This window comes from Pteropus medius, unplaced genomic scaffold, assembly GCF_902729225.1.
Source record: "Pteropus medius unplaced genomic scaffold, Ma_sr-lr_union100, whole genome shotgun sequence".
Taxonomy (NCBI): Eukaryota; Metazoa; Chordata; class Mammalia; order Chiroptera; family Pteropodidae; genus Pteropus; species Pteropus medius.
Window position 1 is genome coordinate 3667553 of NW_024343733.1, and position 14488 is coordinate 3682040.

Below are 14488 nucleotides of genomic sequence, written 5' to 3' on the forward strand. Positions count from 1 at the left end.
CTCAGTCGTATCCTTTAATTATTTTATATTTATTTTTTTAAGTTATATTTTTTATTTGGCTGATTGTGATAAGAACACTTAACATGAAATCTACCCTCTTGATAAATTTTTAAGTGCACAACACAGCATTGTTAACTATAGGTAGGAATATCCTTTAAAACTGAATTTGAGAGGCTTTGCTTGATGAGGCCGAGAGCAGGTGTTTGGATTTTTCCCATCTCTGAGAAGCTGGGGACAGATGCGGTGTCCGACAGAATTTGGATAGAACTTCCCTTAGTTTGCAAAGTCCACGAAGGCTGAGACTGCATTAGCCTGGTTGGCTTACTGTAGCCCCAGCATCTAACACAGGACTTGCACTTGATACATATGTCACGTTGACCTGACATTGAGTAGAGAACTTCCTTAGCTTCTGCTACATTCTGTCTCATGAGCTGGTTTCCTTAACAATGTGGAAGGATGCAGAACATTGATCTTGATCCCATCTGACTCAGCTACTTCCCTAGAATGTTTTGGGCTGGTCCACCCACCCCAACTCAGGACAGCAATATGCAGATTTGGGATGGCTGCTCGTTTCTCTTCATTTGCCACTCACCCTCTCACGAAACAGGGGACCACTTCGTCAGACTGTATCCGGTTGAGCCAGGAGGAGCACACGCCGTGGTGAATTGGTCCTTCTCCATCTAGGGGAAGAACCAAGGTGGTCTGGCTCACCCACTGTCCCCAGGCTTCCCTGTCATTGGCCTCCCACCCCTTTTAGTCCTCTGAGGGATAAGAGGAAATGGTATAGCTAGTGGTGAGCTTGTGTCTGAAAGTGCCCAAGGGTCTGTTGGGTAGGGGTGGGTCAGATTCAAATCCTGCCCACTGAAAAGCCTTTGGTCAATATACTCTTGGTGGCCTGCTGGGATCCCAGTGTCAGAGCCCTCTCCGGCACCATGCATTTTAATTGCTTTATCAACGAGGCTTCAGGTATGGGAGAAAATTGTCGAGTTATCTGACAGACCTACAACCAGCTAGATATCCTACAGCAGACAGCTTCCCGCCTCCAAGGAAATGGGTGATGGCGGCTTGCTCTAGCTGCTGTCTTGGGGGGTGTAAGGGGAGGAAGGGAATACGCAGGTCCTCAAGCTTTAGGGGTAATGCATGACTCATCTCCTTCCTACTTCTGCACAGAGCTGGCACTACTTAAGGGGACAATCGCTCTGCTTCTTCCCTCCACTTTTCTGGTTTGGGAGAGGGTCTCCGCCCACGGGTGTGGGATTGGGCAGACCTGCAGAGGCCCCTGTGGGGAGAAACACAGACTCAGAGGCTCTCCCAGCACCTGTGCCCACCTCGGGTGCGGTAGGAGACGATGGCCACGGTCAGGTGCACCTCATCGGGGTACATGTCAGGCGAGGAGCTGATGGAGTAGTAGCGAGGCTGCAACAGGGACAGCTGGGTCAGGAGCAGCGTGGTGGGCATCTGGATGGACCGGAACTCCTCCAGCACCTCCACGATGGTGGGGTTCTTGCCCCATTTCCATTCCTCGTACTCCTGCAAGCCCTGTGTCAAGGAGAGGGACAGAGGGAAGCTTGAGCCTAGTTCCTGGTACGAATTTCCAAGGAGAGCTTGAGGAGGTCTGGGGAAGAAGGCAAATAAAAATAACCATGGTCAACACTTATGTAGTATCGATTCTGTACCAGGTTTTAATTCTCGCCGGGACCTTATGAAATAAGTATGACTGTTATCTTCGTTTTATAGATGAGGCAGCTGAAGGATGCAGAGGCCCTGTGGCTATGAGGTGGTGATTCTGGGTTTTGAATCTAGGTCAGGAGGTGGCAAACTTCAGGCCGCGAGCCAAACCTGGCTCACCACCTGCTTTGTATGTTTAAATGGTTGGGCAAGGGGGATGGGGGTGGGCGGTGGAAATCCAAAGAAGAGTACTACTTCATGACACAAGAATCTGATATAAAATTCAAATTTCAGTGTCCATACATAAAGTCGGGTTGGAACCAGCTACACCCACTCACTCATGAATTGTTTACGCTGTTGTGCTACAGATAGATGCAGAGGTGGACAGTTGCGACAGACCAAATGGACCGGGAGCCTAAACTATTTACTGCCTGGTCCTTTATGGAAAAAGTGCGCTGAGCCTGCCCCAGGCAGTCTGGCCCCGGAATCTGGGCGCCTCACCATCACACACTCCTGCCCTATACAAAGGTCAAGAGAGACACACACTGAGAAGGGGGTGATGACTTGCAGGTACAGAATGTAGGCTCGCGATCTGTGGGTTTGCAAGGCTGGAGGTGCACTTGCAGAGAGCATAGTTAAATGATAAATGATAGCCAGGAAGTAACAGATTACGGGGTTGGAGGGGGGCATGTGTGGCGGGGGGTGGGTGTGCTGACAGCAAAACCCAGCTGTGAAAACCCAGCTGGGAACAAAAAGAAACTCAATAGGGCTCTGGAGTTATTTTTCCTACATCTCAGAAGTGGCCCTGGGCAGTCCCTTATTGCTTCTAGAGGCTCAGATTTTGCGGAGGGGTAAAGCCCATGATAAGCGCATTTCTAACAAAGCCTTTTCCCATGTCCCTAAAGGCCGTCCTTGCTTTATTGACAGGGTTTGGTATCGTTGAGGATGTGTCTCCCAGCCTCATCGACTCCCAGCTACAGGGGTGCATTGGTCAAGATCCCCAGCAGCTAGCCTCTGAAACTGACATCGCCTGAAACTGACAGGATCACCTGTCACCTGTTGGTCCCTCCTTAGACTGCATGTGCAGCCCTGGACACTTCCATTGAGCCTTCCTTCCTCTCCTTCACTTGGGGTCAGACTGTTTTTGAGGTCCGACGGTTCTCCCAGCCTTATCTGACGTCCTTCCCAGGTTCTCTCACGCAGGTGTTTCCTCTAATAAAAATCCTCGTTCCTTTAATCTCACCTTGGGGTTGGTGCTTTTTGGAAGAAACGAACTAATCCATAGACTTACATCAAGTCCTACTTTAAATCACCCCACACAAACAGTGCAAGCTCTGGTTCCTCTTCATATCAGCCATCCCCCTCCCATTAATTACAAAAATTTAAATTGAAGTTACGCAGGTACAGTTTAAAAGTTAAATAATTCTGCACAGCTTATGATGAAACGTAGATGCTCTGCTGTTCTACCTCTCCAATCTGTTTCCAGCTCCCCAGAGGTAAACACTTGCAACTCTTTAAGTGTTTCTTTTGCTGTTTATTCTCCTATTTCTAAATAATACACGCTCCTTGAGTTAGCCTTTTCCTCGCTGACCATCTCTCCTGGACAGCAGAAGAAAGCGAAACCATCCCCTGCTGGTGGTTTGCTCGGCGGGAGGAAGACCCCTCTGGGAGAAGTCTGTTTAGTCTTCCCAGGTGGGATTTGGAGCTGAGCAAGCTGAGTAAGGCTTTGCAGTAGCTGCGGGAAGGCGAGCCCTTGGTGTCTAAGCAAGGGTGGTAGAAGCTGTGTTTGTTTGGTTCACTTTACCATCAGATGCTTCCTTGAACTTAAAGTCCTAACTACTGTTTCTCTGTATCAGAAAAGGTTTCTCTGTAAAACAGGGCACCGTGGGATTCTCTGTGTCTCTTTCTTCTAAGCATTGGCTAATGTGGAACTAATGGAAGCTTAAGGGTTCTAAAGGAAGGAGAAATAGCCATTTCTACTGTGGCCAAAGAACTCAGATTCAATGAGGTCGCTCATTCTGTGAGGCCTTAGAATAAGAGGGGTTGGTCAGGAACAGCCCCACTGGACTAGCCAGCGTGGCACTCCTTGCTCGAGGCTGCCATCTGCTGGAAAGCTGTTGTAAGAACCACACAACTCTCCCCTGAGTTTGCAGTAGGAGGCCAGGGACCCACCTTGCTGAGGACCAGCAGACGCTGCTTCTCTTTCTCACTGGTGGCCAGGGAGGCAAACTGCTGCAGCTGCAGTGGCGTCGGGGGTGTGGTGATGTCCAAGTAGTACTTGAAGGCCTGGAAGATGGTGCAGGGCGGGAGGCGGAGCTCGTCCGTCCAGTTACTGATAACACCTGTGGAGGCACACTGGAGGTTACAGGAGGGTTGGGGGAGGAGAGTTTGAGCTCTGAGGGGCTGGGAGAGAGCCAAACAACCCCTCAGCTCTCCATCTTCCACATCGCACACCTATACGCAGGGTCCTGGGTACTGCGTGATCATCTCACGTGTGCAAGGAGCAGGTATCCAAGATCAATTGAGCAACCTAGTCTAAAAATTAACACATAAACAAATATGAAAACAGCATGCGACAGTCCCCTGGCATTCTACACAGTGAGCCACCATCTGAGCGTGAGCTATGCATCTATTTTGGCTCTGTCTGTCCTCTCATGGTGTCAGCCTCTCAGTCCTTTGAGTGGGATTCCAGTGTTTAAAATTACAAACGTGGTTAACACTTATCTGGTACTTTCTACTTGGAAAGTACTATTCTCAGCACTCTATATTCTTAACTCATATAATCCTTCTCATCTCCCCAAACTCACCACGATCTTAGGTGGTAGGTGCTATTATCATCTGCATTTTGCAATTGAGGAAAATGGAAGCACAGAGAGGTTAAGGAATTTGCCCAAGGTTACACAGCCCATAAGCGCGGAGTCAGGCAGTCTGGCTCTAGACCTTGTGCTAATGACTCCGCTGTGCTGCCCCTGTGTACTTTTCATCCCGCATAAGCCCTAAACAAAAGCCTCTCCATCAGGGACTCAACCCAAGATAAGAATGCACAGTTCCAACATGGAGTGAGAACCGGCTGGGTTGGATTTGTTACGAGGTGTGTCTCTCCAGAATGGTACCCTCCTAAGGGATTTTCAAGAGGGCTTTGACGACACACTGTTTTCACATTCTGCCCTGACCTTATATCCTAGCTCCTTTGTAAAGGTGCTATGTCACTGTACCATGGGCTGCCATGCAAGGTCACTGCTGTTCCTTGTACCTGAGCCCTGAAGTCACCCGCACTTACTGAGATGACCCATCTGCACTGAGACCCATTTGCCTTTGAAAGTTCTTCAAAGGGAATGTCAAGAATGGTCCCTGAAACAGGTCGGAACTTGACATAATGAGGTCAGAAATGTGTGGTTCAATTCCTGGTTGACCACCGGGCTTCGTGTAGTGCCTTCTGACTCTCGGAGGAGGCAGGGTCAAGTTCGGTGGCTCTTTCCTCAGTGTGCAGTGGGGTGGCAACGACAAAGGAAGGGAGCTTCTAGCTGATGAAGGCAGGTAGAGCCCCTTCCCTGCGATGAACCATGGATGTCCGGGCACCATGGAGAGCCAGCGAGCCAGGGTCATTCAGCCAAGAGCAATGGGGAGTGTTACGTCTCTTAAGCCAGAGGTGACAGAGCTCCATTCTCTTACCTGGATTGGCGACTGGGAAGAAGAATGGGTCTCCTCTTCCCCAGACACCCACTGCCTCTGGAACTCTCTAGAGAAGGGAAGGGGCCTTGGGAGGTGCCAGAGCGGGGTGCCCTGTGTGCCGTAATTACCCAAAGCTGTGGTCCGCTCCTCCAGCAGCTCCACCTTCACCAGCTGGTTGACAGGGGGCGCGTCCTCCAGCCGCTCGATCAAGGCGTTCACGAGGTCCTCGTGATTGCCAGGGAAGACACCCAGGTGGTCCCCAGGCTGGTACTGCAGCTCCTGATTCCCATTGGTGTGGAGACGCACGAAGATGGTGGATCGGCTAGAGGGAAGGACAGGGGAATGATCGGATAAGGGCCATCAGCCTCTGTCCCCTTTCTTGGCTCCTTTGTCTGTCCTGTGGCTGCAAGTTCCCTCCTTCCATTCTCCTTGGGGCCCACGGTGACCAGACTTCCGTCTCCGCCATCCACACCATAGCTTTTAGCAATGAGCTTCTCCTTGGAGACCCAACAGCCAGTTCCCAGGACTCATCGAGATCGTGGATGCAGCCCATTTCCTTCTCCTCGTGGATTCTGGCACGCTGGGCTCGCCTGATCGTCCCTCTGGCTGTCCCTGGCTCAGCCTCCTTTGCTGGTTCCTTCTCATCACCCTTAATTCTGGGCACGGGAGACCCCTAGGGTCCAGTCCTCAGACCTCTTGGCTTTTCTCTCTTCCTTACTTCCCTTTTCTCCACAGCAGGCACCATCGTCTGACCAGCTGCTTTGTTAGCTAGCCTGTGGTCTGTCTCCCCTGCCTGCCCCACCCTGGTCCCCAGACAACATAAACTCTAGAGGGCAGAGAGCTTGTCTGTTTTGTCCGCTGCTCTATTCCTGGCACCTAGGACAGTGCACGGCACATAGTAGGTGCTCAGGAAATGTTTGTTGATTGAAGGAGCCTCCGTCTCCCGGCTGCTGGAACAGGCTCTGCTCTCCGTACCAATCAGGGTTGTCTCGGCAACCATCCCCCCATTGGAGCCAGGGATGTCCCCAGTTTGTGAAATTCCACCTCTCCTAGCTCCACACCCTTTTGCAAGCGGGGTCTTCATATTTTCATGGAAAAGAGAAAAGGACTTGGCCTTAAGCTTGGGTTTCTGTCATACACAAACGCACCAACCGTGTACAGTTGAGAGGCCTGAGGACGCAGTCCCCCCAGGAGCTTATTAACGCCTGCCGGGTCATGCCCTTTCGCCCTGACTTTTGTATTCCAAGTGCAGGAGGCCTGTGCTAAGCGAACGGCTTCCAGAATGAATTCTCAGACTATGGTTATTCCGGTCCTTTCAAAAGTTTTCGTACAGCCACTGCGTTTCACACAATACCTGAGCACGCTGGGTTTGATTCCGCTCTGGTAAATCAAATCTTTTGTACACTTCGGGTTCCGTTTGCACTTCAGATCTGCCTTTGCTTCACTGCCAACTGGTTTTCGGCTGATAGACACTTGATATTTAACATGAAGTTTCTACATTTTCCGTGGCACGTAAATAACACTGGACTAGACCAACGGGACTCATGATTTAAGAGAGTTTTTGGCACAACCAAGAACCCTTCTGAGATGAAAATAGCCACCGTTATTAAAAAGAACTGTGCTGGCATATTTACTTTTTGGGGCGTCAAGTGTTTTCCTGAAGCAAGGCTCTCTCGTCCTTAAAATGGCGGGGAACTTGGTGACTGAAATTGTGAGTGGGGGGTGTTAGGGTCTGGAATCCCACTCTCCTTCCTTGGGCAGATTTTGTCCTCTCTGGGGTACTAATTTTATCAATTATGTGGACTTGCCAGACCCATTCTGCTCCGAGCTCACACCAATCTCGGTTCCTGGAGAGCAGACATCATCGCCCCCTGCTGGCTCCAGGAAGGGCATGAGAGGAGGCCGATAGCCAGCAGGGGGCGCTGTGGGGCTGCTCATTTGGGAGCCTCCTGCGCCAACCACAGGAAGCCTTTGGAAGGGCCCGCCAATCAATTCTCACTTTCTCCACGATCACGATTCCTTTCAGAAGTATATTTTGCCTCTATTCTTTTGGCCAGTACAAAATAGAAATGCAGAGGACCCGGACTTGCTGAGCTGGCTCACGTTCCCAGCAACTTCCCCCAAGTCCTCTCGAACATGGCAGAAGGTGGTCAGGCAGATAAGGGGCGGGAACGGGGGTGTACCTGGCAGGTTAGCTAGAAGGTGAGTCCTGGCTCTGCCTGTGCTACGAATTCAGCCAAGGGGACTTTGCAAGTCACTGACCAAATATGGCTCACTGAGAACCCCAGCAATGAATGGCTGCATGATCCGGGGTACCTGCATGGTACCTGGATGGGTTGGTCCTTCGGCTTTGCAAGAAGCTGTATCCTGGTGGGCAGCACTAGCCTGGAGTCTGACTGTCCTAAATCTCAGTTCTGTTGGGGGTTTCTAAGCATAGGATTTTCATTCTCTCTCTGTCTCTGTCTCTTTCTCTCTCTTTAAAGCTTGGGACACAAATGGATTATTGAAAGTATTAAGGGAGGAAGAAAGGGCAGTCTTGGGGATAGATTTGGGGCTTCTCCACTGCTCCCTGCTTGCAATGTATTTATATCCGCTCGCAGAAGCATAACACACACACACGTGTGTGCGTGCACTTGGCAGTGGTTCAATGACAGGTTCCCAGATGAAAGAACAGTCTGCTAACGTCCATCATTAAATGAAAAAAAAAAAAGAGCTAATGTTGATTTTTTGAAGAAGAGGGTAAACATGGTCTGTCATGAGCAGTTCATAAAGTTCATTCATTCAACGAATTTATATTGGGTATCAGGCTCTGTTCTAGGGTGAGAGAGTGATGGATAAAGACAACAAAGTGCCCCATTCTCATTGAGAAGTAACTTACAAAGATCTCAGACAGGGTCTACGGCCATGCCACCCTGAACAAGCCCGATCCCGTCTGATCTCAGAAGCTAAGCAGGGTCAGGCCTGGTTAGTAGTTGGATGGGAGACCACCTAGGAAGACCAGGTGCTGTAGGCATAAAAAATAAAAAATAAGGGATTGTAAGCTGACAAGGTCCTTGCAATCTGTGAGGTCAACCAAGGATGGCCTCGCCTACAAAAAAAAAAAAAGATCTCAGATGGGGCCCGTGACATGGATGGGTGGGTGGGGATGGGTTGGGAGCGGTGGGCTGAGAGACCATCATACAGGAGGGTCAGGGTGGCCTCTCTGGTGATTTGACATTCGAGCAGAGACCTAAGCAATGAGAAGGAAGTAGATATGCAAAGATCCGGGGGAAGAGTTCCTGAAAGGGGGAGCGGCGCATGCCAAGGCCCTGAGGCAGGAAATAGCGTGGCACGGTCAAGGAAGAGAAAGGAGGCTGGAGTGTTCGGAGAGCGATGGGAAAAGGAGGGTCAGAGAGCCGGGCAGAGGCCAACGCATGAGGACCTTGTCAGGGCCCGTCACGGCGAGGACTTTGGAGGTTTCCGAGTCTCATGGGAAACCGTTGGAGGGTGTGAAGCTGTGGAGTGACAGGCTTCCCTTTAGGTCTTTAAAAGATTCCTCTGGATGCCTGTTTAGAAACTAGATCTTTGAGAGCAAAGCCCAAAATACTAGGAGACAGACGGCTTAGGTGTCTAATGCAGACCAGAGATGACCATGGCTTTGCTCAAGGCGGCAGCTGAGAGCCGGATGTGCAGTGTGAGAGGTGGTGAGGAGGAGACTCGAGGTTTCGGCTTAAGCCAAATATTGATGTCCTCTGTTGAGACAGCGAAGGCTGGAGAGGGGCAGTTTATCCGAGGGGAACTGGAAACCGAGAGTTCGCGCGCTAAGAACTCTCTGTGGTAAGGTCCTGCCATTCTCCAAGAGGGACCCGTGCTCAGGCCCCTCCTGCACTTTTTCATTCCTGCCACTCTCTTTCTAGATGTCCCTCCTCCTTTCTCACTGGCCTATCTAACGCCTACCCTGCATTTTCCCTCCTCCGTCTGACTTCTAGGACTTATTTCTGCACCGCACCCATTAGCGCTCCATTACACTCTCTCCTGTATTGTTTGCTAATTGGCGTTAATACATTAGAAAATCTATTTCCTGGCTTGGCAGTGACTGCAGTCACTGTTCTCTCTGAGGTTTGCAAGGACCACCCTCAAAAGGCTGTTTACTCCCTCCTAAACACTTTGCTTGCAGTTAAGGGTCTCTAGTGGGGTGATTTATGATATCTTGCTTATGGCTTCCTGCATCAGACAGCCCGACCGCGGCCTTGGGCAGGAGAAAATGAAGTAGAGTGTCATGCTTTTTTACTCAATTATCATTAAAAAAAAAAAAAAAAGCCCTTATGAAGCTGGAAATGGTAGTAAGCCTGAAAAAAGGTAGTGCTACAGAGTATGCTTTTAAAGAGATAAACACCTAGACACAATTTGATCATTTTTGTGCTAATCCATACTGTCTTCCAGTTCCTGACCTTGCTGAAATATTCTCTTGTAAGTCATTTGGCATAGAGTCAGCTGCCTTTTCCAGAGGCAGGAGAGGGGTCATTCGAGAGGGGTCATTCTGGGACTTTGTTCCAACTTAGCATCAAAACATTTGCAAATCCACTTGCTTTTCATGTACTACAGCTTAGGGATTCATTTTTTTTTGTGATCTGGTCTTTTACAGTTTGTTGCTGAAAGAAATTTTCAGGACATTCTTAGTGCTTTTTCTTATAACGCTACTTAAGTCATACCTTTCCACAGGACGGAAATGGAAAAAGTAAGATGCTTAATATTTCACATGCAGAGTCCTTCTCTATATCAGAGATTGTTATGTTCTGAATATTGCATTTAACTAGTTATTCAGAGGGCTCCATTCCCCAAGCCATTCCTTTAATGTTTGAGGATCTAGGAGAGAAGGCAGAAGCCCTGGGACTTCATCCTGCTGGTCGCTTGTTCGAAGTCTTGAAGTCCACATCAGAAAGCATGCACACTAAATTTGCAGATGTATGAAGCTGGGCTGGAGAAGGCATAGTGACGGGGACATAGGATATGCTGTTGCTCCGTGTACACCATCTGTAATACTCACATCAGCCTTGCAATGCCGTGGAGGCCACGCGTATAGGCATTCGGCATATTTACTTTGGAGTCAGAGACACCAAGTCCGTGTGACCTTGGCAAAGTAACTTGCATTTTCTAATGGTCGTTTCTCATATTTAAAATGTGGAGGATAATGCTACCTACTTCCTGGGCTTGTCAGAATTATGAGAGATCCTGCACAGAGTGGACTCCAAATGGTGCTTGGAACACAGAAAGAACTGGATAAACATCGGTAATCCTTATAGCCACCATTCTCATTTTAGGTAAGGAGACAGGGGCTTAGAGGACTCGAGGGACTTGCCCGAGGTCTCACAGCTGTTGCATGGCAGAGCTGGGGTCAGAACCCAAGGCCGTCCACTCGAGAGCCCACGCTTTGTCCTACGCCACACAAAGAATCGAGATTTCAAAAGATTCATGGCCTGTAACTGCAAAGTGACAAAGATTCCATTCAACAGGGACCAATGCAAAGAGCTTCATCAGAGTTACCAAACTTGTACAAGTGGAGGGATGGACAGACCTGGCTGGCTCATTCTGAAAAGACTTGATATCTAAGAGTAGCAAAATATAAGCCTAACAGGGGAACAGCATGGCCCTTAGAACAAGGCCTGCAACCTCGGGCAACATCGGTGCGTCGTGTTCAGATCAGGGGTGCTTGGCAGTGGTCACAGAGCCTCCATGGCATTGTGACCAGGTCTGAGAATGTCCTTCCCAGCATGACATGGTGTGTCCTTTCACTAAAGCAAAAGGCTTGGGAAACCACGTTTTAGGAAGAATGATCGGAAGGAATCAGGATCCAGGACAAAGTCCTGGGCTCTTTGCAAGTCTCTCAGCTGGAAGAACCGAGTTTGTCTGGGGTGTCACTGGGGAGTGTTACTGGAATTGAAATGAAGTGCTGGGAACCAAAGTATGCTTTGGTTCTAAGCAACAGTCAGATAATTTCTAACATAATTAGGACTTCGAAACACAGAGTGGGGCTGTTTTGTGCAGTAATGAGCCTCCTGCCATTCTAAAGGAATCTCTGCAGAGTCTGGGTAGCCATTTTTTCAGGTCTCCAGAGAAGGATCACAAGCAAGGAGGAAATGCCTGGATTAGTGATTTCTGAATAAGATGCCGCAGCACAATGAGCAGTTCTACAAGGGCATATGGTCTGTGCTAAAATTTCCTTATAAGGCCATTCTCTTTCCTCTTCCCAAAATGACCACCAACCACCCTCTCCTCTCTCTGTCGCTGCAGGTTGGAGCTTGGCAAGGGGAAAGCAGGAAACCGAGAGGCTACAAAGCAGCGAAGGGTCTCGGTGGCCCTTGGGAGGGTAACAGGAAGCCAGTCTTTGGAGTCAAAAGGACCCCTCCCTCTTTGTGGGGGCACCTGGAGCAGAGGTGGGTAATCTGAGTGAACAAGGTAGCCCTACCTGGATTTAGGACTCTGAAGGTTTTGACGGCTGAGGAGACGAGCGGCCGAGACCCGCTTTTTGTGGACATTGGATAGACCTGTGGGGAGAAAAACCACAGTCTTCCTGAGACGGGGTTAAACAGGTGTCAGTAAAAAGCCTTCAGCTTCTAGTGACACTCGACTCACGCTTCCACCGTCTTGTGGAGTAAAGCGAGCAGACAACAGAGAAGAGGTCAGGCAGGCATTGTTTGGGGTGGATCCGGCGTGGTTGTGGATAATGCAGAACACAAAGTGAATCTGGCTGAACTTAGCTGAGAGGGGGTGGTTCGGGGTAACGTGCCACTCTGCTGGAGAGAGACACTTCTACGCATGCTTTACTGAGCATGGAGCAGCAGTGGTGTATTTATTTTGGGAGGATTGTCTTAAAGGGAGACTAAAGCGATTAAACCCACTTTCTCCGAGCACCTCTTAGGTGCTTGAGAACTTGTCTTTCTGTTCCCCCCTACCGTCATGTATGCCTCCCCGGGCTGGGGGAGACAGGTACCTTGTGTAAGTTCTGGAGCTTCGGCCACATAGGTGAGGCGGAACTTGTTCCTCTTCCAGCTGCGATCATTGCTGATGAGAGAGTTGTTCGCCTTCTCAATGTTGACGTCATCCCCCACGCAGAACACGTCACAGGCTGCCTGTGGCGCACATGAGGCTTTCAGTGACCTCCTTCAGCCAAGAGGGACTCCAAGTCCCTGCGTCTGCCCATCTTTCCTTCCTTCCATCCATCCTTTCATGCATCCATCCTTTCATGCATCCATCCATCCATCCATCCACCCACCTACCATCTATTCATCCATCCATCTCTTGCTCCCTCCTTCCCTTGTTCCACTTACCCACCCGCCCACCCACCCATCCACGCAAATACCACCTACGCATTCATTGATCTATCTACTAATCCATCATATATTTTTTGAGTGCCTTCGATGTGCGGGACATATTACAATTATTACTGATTTGAGGACCTAACCTACATTTAATTCAGAACGCTGTCACTTATTCCTGAAACCAGCATGTGAAGAGGCCTAATATTCAACAAGAAAGTAAATACTTTAGAATTTCCTATTCATTTTCCTCTAAAGATTTTAAAAATTATGATAAAGGCAGAACATATTGAATATCTGGATACCTTATACATTTTTCTTTTGATTTCTTTCTTTTTCATTTTTTCTTTGCCAAATTCATAAGCTGTGTAACTTTACTAATCCTAAGAATTACTGTTCAGAATTATTTTTTGAGATAAAAGCCTTGGATAATTCGAAAGGTTATCGAGGATAGCTTTTACTATTTTTTGGCCTGGTGTTGATTTTCAGACAATTAAAATGTTTATCAACTGATGTATTATAAACAAATTATGGTATATCCATATGATGGAATATTATTTGGCCATGAAAAGGAATGCACCTTTATTGAGATCATGGTTAACATCTCCAAAATAAGTCGTGTTGACTCTGTGACCCCTGGTATGATGTGACGAGGACACCTCACTTCTGTGATGTTCTTCCCCGAAACCCATAGCCCCACTCTAAAAAGGAAAGACTGAGACACACAGCCTAGGAGATGAAAGACTTAATGCAATATGGTATCCTGGACTTAATGCAATATGGTATCCTGGATTTGATGTTGAAACAGAAAAGGGGCATTAGTGGGAACGCTGGTGAAACCCAAATAAAGCCTGTAGCTTAAATAATATATTGTATGTGTTCTCAGTTTGACAATCGAACCATGGTTATGTTAACAGCGGGGCAAAATGGGCGAAGGGAACATCCTTGCTACTGTTTTATATATCTTAAATTATTATAAAATAAAGAAATATTTAAAAATGGAGAAAAAGAAAAGAAGTATTGACACGTGCTACAGGGCGAACCCTGAGAACATGATACTAAAATGAACAACTCCAGTTACAAGAGACCACATATCATATGATCCCGATCATATAAAATATCTAGAATAGACGAATCTGGAGACAGAAAGTAGAGTAGTGGTTACCAGGACCAGGCGTGGGATGGGAGGGTCGGGGAGCTGTGATAGCTAAAGGCTCTGCTTCTGGGATGCTCAAAGCTGGCTGACTGAAGTCAAGAACTGTGCAGTTGTCTTGAGGTGTGTAAAGAAAAAAACCCAAGTTATCTCTATTCTTGTCTAGGAAGAGATGCAGGAACCGGCTTATTGACACCGCCTTTCTACATAGATATCTTTATAGCTCAGGGGCCTCAGTCTCTCCCTGTGCTCTCTGCCTGCCTTTGCTTTTAGGATGAAAAGTGTCAACTGAATGACAGAAGGTCGCATAGTCCCCTTTCTCTTGGGGCTGTCCATGAGAATGGATTCTAAGGCCAAGGAAGGAGCAGGGGTAGGTGGGTCCGCGTTCATTGCTTTTTTTGTTTTTCCCGGGGTGAACAACTGCATCATGCCCCACATGGCTAACGGAAGGCCATTATTTATTTGTTCTCTTGTGACCTCATGTCCAGAATAGTGCTGTATGATTGGAGGTTCCATCATGATGGATGTGTTCTGTGCTCTCTAACATGGTAACCACCAAGCACTTGTGGCTACTGAGCACGTGAAATGTGGCTCATGCTGCAGGGAAATGGGACTTTTCAGCCCTGAAATTTCCTTCCAGCCCTGAAATTCCAAGACTCCACAATTTAATTTATAAACATATAATACAGAATAACATATA

General features: G+C 48.4%; 1 protein-coding gene and 1 pseudogene across 1 annotated transcript in view; one reads left to right on the top strand and one right to left on the bottom strand.

Annotated features, from left to right (window-relative positions):
- Positions 1-14488, bottom strand: part of NOS1 (nitric oxide synthase 1) — a 99179-nt gene that overhangs the window by 6317 nt on the left and 78374 nt on the right. Inside the window, exons 19-24 of the mRNA XM_039868257.1 lie at positions 12311-12449; positions 11786-11864; positions 5469-5662; positions 3841-4010; positions 1329-1539; positions 593-680 (exon numbers count right to left, since the gene is read on the bottom strand). Of these exons, the coding sequence (XP_039724191.1) occupies positions 593-680; positions 1329-1539; positions 3841-4010; positions 5469-5662; positions 11786-11864; positions 12311-12449 (881 nt within the window). The remainder of the gene's footprint in view (positions 1-592; positions 681-1328; positions 1540-3840; positions 4011-5468; positions 5663-11785; positions 11865-12310; positions 12450-14488) is intronic.
- Positions 8235-8353, top strand: LOC120606899 (uncharacterized; annotated as a pseudogene).